At 45.5% G+C, this 8,963-nt stretch overlaps 1 protein-coding gene across 10 annotated transcripts in view; it reads left to right on the forward strand.

Annotated features, from left to right (window-relative positions):
• The window catches only part of AKAP13 (A-kinase anchoring protein 13), a 321,421-nt gene extending 314,794 nt beyond the window's left edge, over positions 1 to 6,627 (forward strand). For all 10 annotated transcript variants that reach the window (XM_059714583.1, XM_019477514.2, XM_019477513.2 and 7 more), the window contains one exon: positions 701 to 6,627. In XM_059714583.1, the coding sequence (XP_059570566.1) occupies positions 701 to 750 (50 nt within the window). In that variant the 3' untranslated portion in view covers positions 751 to 6,627. The remainder of the gene's footprint in view (positions 1 to 700) is intronic.
• Positions 6,628 to 8,963: the final 2,336 nt, after the last annotated feature.

Genomic DNA, 8,963 nt, shown 5'->3' on the forward strand with positions numbered 1-8,963 from the left:
TGTGCAATCACCTGGTGGTTTTCTCTCATGGATCCACATCGGCTGTGGACTCTGCAAGCCTCCAGTGTACTGGGTGACAGATTGCTGGTTTATTAACCCTATTCATAGATTCATAGATGTTAGGGTCGGAAGGGACCTCAATAGATCATTGAGTCTGACCCCCTGCATAGGCAGGAAAGAGTGCTGGGTTTAGATGACCCCAGCTAGATGCCTATCTAACCTCCTCTTGAAGACCCCCAGGGTAGAGGAGAGCACCACCTCCCTTGGGAGCCCGTTCCAGACCTTGGCCACTCTAACTGTGAAGAAGTTCTTCCTAATGTCCAATCTAAATCTGCTCTCTGCTAGCTTGTGGCCATTATTTCTTGTAACCCCCGGGGGCACCTTGGTGAGTAAAACCTCACCAATTCCCTTCTGTGCCCCCGTGATGAACTTATAGGCAGCCACAAGGTCGCCTCTCAACCTTTTCTTGCAGAGGCTGAAAAGGTCCGGGTTCTCTAGTCTCTCCTCGTAGGGCTTGGTCTGCAAGCCCTTAACCATATGATGGCTGAGAGCACTCAGTCGTAACTTGATGATGTAGCTGAAACGGGATATGTCAAACACCCCGTTGTAGAAGTGAATGGACAAAAGATGCCAATTTGCCTTAACATGGAACTTCATGGTGTATTTCTGTGGTGAATAACAATGACTTTTCCTTTCCCAGATGGCCATTCATCAGAAGCACCACTGGAGGGCAAGGAAATCTTCTGCTGAGTGTCTGCTCCTAATTCTGCTGGGATAAGGCTCCCTCTTCACTGTACTGTATTAGAACCCATGCAGGCGTCTGGCAGGGCCAAAGCTCTCCTTGCCCACTGAGTGCTCTCAGCCATTGTATGGAAGAAAGCTCCTTGCCCCCACCCTGCAGCAGGTTCCTGGTTCCTGCATCCACCAAGCTTGCCAAGCCATGCATTCAGTGAAGCATGCATCAAGGTTGCAAGAGGCGGGCACAGGGCTCTAGCCTTCAGTCTTGTATGAATCCTGGCTGCAGGGGCTGACCACATAGCAAGCAGCACCCACTCCCTATGCAAACCTTGGTTTAAAATGACCTGTGCAGATAATTCCCTATTTCTCTTACTGGTCAAGGTTGAGAGAAGGTGGCCCAAGAAGTCTGTGCCTCTGCATTCCCCTTTTCTGGGGAACATAACCAAACCCAAGCATTTAGCAAAAGGTTAGGACTCTGCAGATGGTGCGTACACACTGGCATATATAGATATACTGTATATATATATATATATATACATATATATATACATATATGTATCTGTGTATCCACTGGGATATACATAAAGTCTGTACAGACAAGCTGGGTTAGCTTAGCTGTGCCCAGGGAGATAGATGAAACCTGATGACTTTCAGGGAGCGTGTAGATATTAAATATCTTGCCTTTACTGCTCAGTGCAGCTTCATTGGCTTGCCCGCCCCTTCCGCGTGTATCGGACATGTCGTGCTATATTTCAGGAAGGTACAAAACACCAGGCAGCAATGGCAGTGACGGGTGGTGAAGGGAGAGGAACAACCTGCCCAAATTAAAATCAGCCAGTATTTCTAACAGATTTCTGTGGGGCAAAAATTAAATTTTAAATAATTTCCAGCAGGAAGTGCAAAATCTCTGAATGTTTTGAAAGGAAGAAGAAAAATATACCAGGCTTGTTAAGCAACCCCGGGGACCCAGAACAGACAGTGCTCAAGTGAGAACCGCTCTGACTGCTTTTTAATGGGCTTATGTGCATTGCAGCCTGCTTACTCCCTCCCTCCTGCCCTTCCTTAAGCTGCAGGTCCTTTGTCAGAATACGTGTCTCCATTTGCAGTTGATTCATTACAAGCCCACTAATTGATCAGAGAAACTCCCGAGAATTTTTCCATTTGGGGATCACTTAGCTTATATATATATTTTTTTTTTTTAAACTATTGTCTGGATTTTTTTTTCTCCCTGGCATATGCTAATGAGGTGACTCACATGATCACTGGGCTTCTATTTCTCAGGATTTCATCAGCTCCTCTTACTTATTTCTTCTCCAAAGTGACATCACAGACATTTCCCCAGCACTTGCGTGAGATGTCAAGGGGTTGTCACATTTGGTGCAGGAGTGAGGGTTGCAGGGATGACCTCGGAAGAAACATGGCTCCTAGTTTTATGCAAATGCAGGGCGCCGCGCTGGGGAGACAGCTTGTTCTCATGGACCGAACACAGTGCTGCTGGTCAGACGCTCCAAAGTCCGGATTCATTGTGTGGCCTTTGGCAAATTACTTCACCTCTGTGCCTCAGTTTCTCCAGCTGCAGAATAGGATCATTAGTATTCTCTTTGTGGGTGAGAGACTATGCCTCAATGCACTGAAGCTGCAGGGTGTTACCCAAATGCCAAGTACGGTGGGTATGAGTGACGACCAGGGGCAACAAAATGTAGCAAGCCATCTTGCTTTTAAATGGAGAGCCACTCTCTGCCCCTTTCCAGAGATTTGCCTTAGTTTTTTTATGGCAATTTCAAATTGGCTATCACCTTCACTGCCTGGAGCGATCTGATGCTGTGATGCTCGTTCCCTTTCCCACAGATTCTCTTTTTTTTCAAATGGTGTCTTGCACTGTTTTGACTTGCATTTGCTTGGTAGCTTCTCATAAGCTAGTTGCGCACAGCAGATTTCAGCATTTGGTGCGAACATTGTTAATGAGCACTGATGACAGCTGCATGGGGGTTTAGACAGGTCTGTCTTGATGAATGAGGTATCCAGAATAGATCACTTGCTTTTGAAGCTCTCTGAACAATTTTCTCACTCTCACTCTCACACACACATGCACACACTGAATTGAGATTTGATTTTTGTCTTTTTTTATTTAGTTTTTAAATATTATTTGGTGCTCATACTTAATTGCGAGCTGGGCTTGCAAAAAAAAAACAAAAAACCAAACCAATATTTATCTTTCTGTTTATTTGAAAGAGGTCTGGTTTAAAAAAAAATGATTTACTTTGGTTTGTTTTGTTTTTATATTATTTTTTTTTCTAAAGATGAGCTTGAGAAACCAATGGTTTAATCTCACTGTTGCTTCATATAAAAACAAGGCATGTTCAGCGCTGCCAAGCAGCTGGTGTCCAGCCTGAAGAGCAGTCATATGCAACTAATTCCAACCAGAAAGCTGTCTTGAAGGCAAAGCAGCTCCTAACTAAGCAAAAATTGGAGAGGGGGGCAGTGATTCTGTGTATGAGTCTTGCTGTCCATTAGTCTTGGAATTTACATCTTCTTTCTAAGTTTTCCCATCTCTCTCTGAGCAAAGTAAAAGAGCCATTCATGCTCGGGTAGGTCTTGATCAGTGCCTACAGAAGTCAGGAGAAGTCTTTCTGTTGACTTCTGTGGGTATGGGATTATATCTTGATAATGGAGTTGTCTTTAAGGTTGTTAAATTAAAAAAAATCCTTCCCCTGGTATTGACGGCTGGTGAAACCTAAATTTGCAGAGAAAACCAAACCAATACACGGTAAAGTTACTGTTCTGTAGGCAGAACTCAGCGCTTTGGTGTTTTTGAAGGTTTCCATTTCATTGGCATTTGCTGTTTCCAGCACGGGTCCTTTCTTTTCTTCCCAGTGTCCTCCCCCTACCACTGACACCTCCTAAACCTGTGTGTCCTATTGCTCTTGGAAAGGCAACTGAGCAGAAGCCCCTCAACCAGGGCAGTGGGAAGGAAGCCTTGGCTGTTTGACTTTCTCCAGTCTCGCTGTCAACAGAACTGCATGGAGCGCACTGTCAGCTGCATCTGTACTTTTGCTAAGCAGCTACCCTGTTTCCCATCTGCACTTTTCCAAAGTAAACAGAGGATTGAATCTGAAGTACATCAATTCATATCAGAGTTGTTTGTGCCTGTTTTGTGGGGGACAGAAATCCTTTGTTGCTGTATGAGATTGTATCAGCATGAAGCCCTTAGTCCCCCTCCCTCTACCTTTTAATTTGTAAGAAGCAGGGAGGGGAAAGCAGTAATATATATATATAATTTTTTTTTTTTTTTTTTTTTAATCATAGCCACTTTTCTCGTGTTCCCCTTTGAATGGTTTGGAGTTGATCCCTGGAAATAGATTCCCACCCTGATCCCTGCAAAATCACCCAGACAGTGTTTGATTCCAGGTGCTTAGTTAAGAGTGGGTCAGTCCTCTGTGCTAGGATTTTGTAGCCTTGGTATCCTTTTCCTTTCCCTGCCTTTGTTTGTTTTACTTCCGTGCATGGCATCTAACCCATGCCTGCTGAGTGCATATTATTTCTTAAACCAAATCTGAATTGCAGTCAGATGGCCTGGATGATGTTAAGAGAACTGGTCTCACCCCACTGCCTGTTGGGGACCCAGGGGTCAGACGTGGCTGCACCGATGGCACGCTGCTGCAGGAAGAAGTGGAGTTAGGAAAAATTCCAGCTGAGCTTCCCGTACATGTCTGGCATTGATGGGAACGGCAGACTCCTCACAAGCGTGAAGAAGGAAAGGCTTGGCATGGTGGCTGTGTCTACGCAGCAGAAGGGGCATTAGGGAGTAGCATGATGAAGGAAGCAATCTCAGAATGAAGTACAGAAAATGGGGTGGTGAAGCTATCCCAGGGATCAGAGCTGTAGTAAGTATCTCTAGAATCGGAGGGATCAGATAGGATTAGCCTTCAACTTCTTTTAAACAAAGCGATCATCTCAGCCTGCAAGTTTCTGTCATGGTTCGATGCCATTAAGCACTTTAAATGGAACCTGTCTTGTCATTTGCTTTTCTCAGACAATCAGATTTGTATTCTTGCTTCCCCCTCTGTGTCCCTAATGCAACCTGGGATGGGGAAGGGTTAGGCTATATTCAAATATAAACTCTGCATGCGTGTAGGCTTTGCTAAGGTGCTGGGAGAGGGGAGTGGAGCAGCAGCTTTCATAGTATTCCTAGGCCAAAGGTAAGAAGGTGTGAATTTTACTATAACCACTCTGGAAATGGAGTGAACTGAGCGCCCTTCGCCTCATGCACTCTCTACTCCAGGGAATCTAGCTGTCACCCAGCCTCTCGGGTGAACCCCTGCTGGGAGCCCCCCCAGCGTGCATATGGCACAGGAGGAAAAGCACCTCCTGGAGACTGGGTCAGTCAGGTTCCCGAGAAGAGAACGAGCTTTCCCAAGCGGCACCTTCATTTCAGATTCCTCTCTTGCTCTTGGAGGTAATGCGGGGCAAAGGAAGGACGCTGAGGCCATTTCAAGGCACGGCTTCGTTTCCTGCAGGCACCTCCCAGGCTGACTCTGGACCAAGAGCACTTACTTTCCATGGGGTGGCCTGATTTTTTTTATTTTTTATTATTATTATTTTTTCACCCCATCCCTGTTGAGGTCTGACCACTGCTGGGAACCGTGGGACTAAGGGTAGGCGGCACAGATTGGCATTGCCTGACAAAGAGCAAGCACACTTGTAGCGTCTGGTCCTCTTCTTACCTTCTGTGGGTTGGTAAAATCTCTCAAAGCTGTTGTGAAACATGCCCAAATCCAGTCCTTCCTCACGGCAGAGACAGATTGGGGAGAGATTAATTAGTGCCAAATCTCAAGCAGATTGTCTGGGGAAGCCAGACATCAGTGATAACCCAGATAGAGGGAGGACTGGTCCGAGATGGCAACACCGCAGTGATTTTCCTGTTTAAACCTAGCATAACATTCCCCGTTAACCAGAACGCCGGAAAGTCTCCTGCCTGCTGGCCAGGTCTGTAAACGTTAACTAATTTAAGGCGCCCTCTTTTAATTAAACCTCCCCAGCGCTCAGAGTGCTTACTTCGTTTGTCAGACGGGGCGACCGTCCGCAGTTCTTCCTCCCGTGATCTAGCTAAGGTTTAAAAATAGGCAAGCTGAATTGGTTCCCTCCCGTGCGTCTCGTGAGCAACGGGAAGCACGGTGCTAAATCCTTGTCAAAACGCGAGCTAGGGGCAGTGCCCTTTCTCTTCGTGTGCACTTCGCTGCCATTAAAGCCCTGCCCAGATCCGTTCTGCTTCCATTGGCCGAGAAAAAAGCAGGATGTTCGCTTCTCCCATAGCAGCAAACACAAGGGTCTATAAAGCATGAATCACTTCCAGACTCTTAAGTATCATTTTCTTTATTGATGTTAAACACAGGCTCTAAAAGCCGATGTCCCATTCAGCTCGCCTATGGTTAAAGTTTAGCCTCGTGTTTATTTGATACTAATATGGAATGCACTAGAGTAATCCCCGAATGTTGAGGAGGTGTATTATAGTACCGCGCTATACCTCTGCTTTCAGTTTGTTTTGTTTCTTTCAAAAGAAAAAAAAAATGTTTTGCAATTTTATGTTCATTCTGTTTTAAAAAAAAAAAAAAACTTAAAAAAATTTTAAAAAATTAAAAAGTTAAAGATGAAATTTAAAAAAGAGGGTAAAACCTAATTGCTGTATGTTCATTTGTAATTATGTAAAAAGTGCTTAGGTTATCAACTGTAAAATTCTTCATTTTTTTTCTGTCACTTGCCAGAAAACATGGCATGGCTCTGGCCGTTAGGTTTTGTAACAAGCTTTTATTTATCTTCCTTTTTAGTTATCATCATCATCAACCTCTTGTAAAGTCATTTTTCCTCTAAATAAATTTGATTTTAAGTCTCGGAGCTGTGCCTGTGATTTTTCATCTCCTGCTTCGAGGTGTCCATTGTAACAATGCAAAATGAACAAATCTAATCTGACTATGAATTGATCTTCCTACCTTAAATTCACCATCCCTACGTGCACGTTTTAGGAAGCTTAAAACAAACCAGAGGTTTCCTCTCATTAAAGCTTAAATTTTCAGGAGAAAAAGTAATTGTTCTGATAGGGGTGAGCCTACATTACTTCACATCTGCATCAGGTGCTGCCCGCTGTTGGAGAGCGCGTGCCAGATTAGATGGATGCCTCGTCTGATTGAGTCTGGCAGCGCTTGTGCATTATGCCTGTCGTACACTGTAGGGATCTTCAGCACTCAAGGCTGTTGCACTGGTTAGGGTTGGGTATTTGACTGGTCAAAGTTTGGTCAATTGACCGGTCAAATAGTCAAAATTGTTAAAAAATGCCAAACAGTCCAAATACACAGAAAAAGCACAAATTTTCCATTGAGAAATGTCAAAAAACAATAGCAATTAAACAATATTTAGGTCAAGGAAATACAAAAAAAGTAGTTTACAAAAAGCAAAATTGCTGTCATCTTTACCCAGTCCAAAAATAGGCAGTCAATTGACCAGTTTGCCAACCCTAGCACTGGTATCCCTGACAAGCACCTAGTCCGGGCGCAGGTATTTGAACACAGATTTTGTGCTGCTCCTATTTACAGCGCTGGGTCCCGCAGTCTCCACCCATGCGTCCAACCCTGTTGGAGTGGATACTGTACCATAGACATGGGAAGAGTTGAGCAGGCCACAGATGCTAAATGTGAGACAGAAAGGAAAGGTCTTTAGCCATATTTTAAAGATAGGATTTGGGCCCCTCAGCTTTCCATCCATTTTGTCCAGTTGTATCTAAATGCCACTTGCACAGAGCCCTGTCTTTACCTGCTTGACTAGATTTGTCCTGCTCCCAGAAGGCCTCCCTACCTTTTCACCCAGCAGTCCATGGGTTCAAGCACTTGTCCATGAAGCAAGAAGACAGAGTCTAGTCCTCTAATTCTGTTTGAACCCAGGATCTTATGCTGCCCTCAACAATGCCCTGACCACTGGGCCACAGCACACCTGGGCTTGAAAGATGCCTCTGCCCCTTGTGCTGCAGTTGGCTTACTGAGCAGCCAAGAGGGTAAGATGTGGAGAGCAAGCCAGAAGGAGCCTGGCCCAGCTCTGAGATGGGCCCTGCACCCAGAAAGAAGTCATTCTTGATTCTGGTCCCACCTACATCCTGCTGTCCGGTTTGTCTGACGACTGGTAATACAAACACAGCACCAGGGGCCTGAATTTGCAGTGCAGTGTTTTCTTCTTACTCAAGCTAATGCCCAGTTGAACCATGGAGCAATGTTCTTCAGTTATGTCTCCTGTCTCATCCTCTCTTGGCTGGCCAATCCTTGGCCAAAACTAGCCCATGAGCTGGTACTTGGGACATTGTTCTTGAAAGGAAGCATTGCGGGTTCAAATCAAAGGTATGGGAGACGTAGAAGTTGGCTTTTCTGTTACCTTTAGCGTGGCCATCATAGAAGATATTCCAGTTTCTGCTACTCTACTTTTCTCTTGAAGAATCAAGAGGACAGAGGACAAAAGGCACCAGGTTTCGTATCAATAGAGGACAGAGGACAACTGGACTGTCCTCTATGATGGCCACCCTAGTTACCTTGGGAGGGGGCTCAACTAAGTTTTACTTTCCTTCCCACCCTCCACTCAGTTTCATGGAGTTACATTTCCTTCTCGGGCAGGAGAGCAGGCCTGCGGTGTAGGTGGTGATGGTGGATCCCTTCCGTGCATGCTCAGGACAAGTCTACTTGCTCAGGAGGAAACGGAAGCAAAGTTGCACATATACAGTTTGAAGAATAAGGGGCATGGAAAGGACTTCAGGCAGGACAACAAGCCCCACGTGATTCTTAGGACTGAAGTAGGATTCGGGACAGCTGGGTTGACCTGCACCATCCATCACCTTGGCCAAGGGATTTAGGCTTTGTGAATGCCTTGGCCAGGGTGCTAGGAGAGGTCACTGCCAGAGCTAAGAGTTGAACCCAACTACCCTGAGTCTGTCTTCTAGGATTAGAGACCTGCCCTGTAACATACTCAACCCTTCCTAGCAGGGCAGCAACCACAGAGCCTATGATTGCAGTGGGTACTGGGGACCTGCAGCAATTTGGGATGGAGAGGGAAGGCTTGTTGTGATCCATTCCTCGCCAGCTGCCGATGGTCAGTCCTCTCACCTACTGCTTTGATCTGGAGAGTCGCTGAATATCAGCAACATGCAATGAAGGCCAGCGGTATCAATGTTCACTGCTGCACCTCTCACAAAC

Source organism: Alligator mississippiensis, chromosome 11 (assembly GCF_030867095.1).
Source record: "Alligator mississippiensis isolate rAllMis1 chromosome 11, rAllMis1, whole genome shotgun sequence".
In the NCBI taxonomy this organism is placed as follows: Eukaryota; Metazoa; Chordata; order Crocodylia; family Alligatoridae; genus Alligator; species Alligator mississippiensis.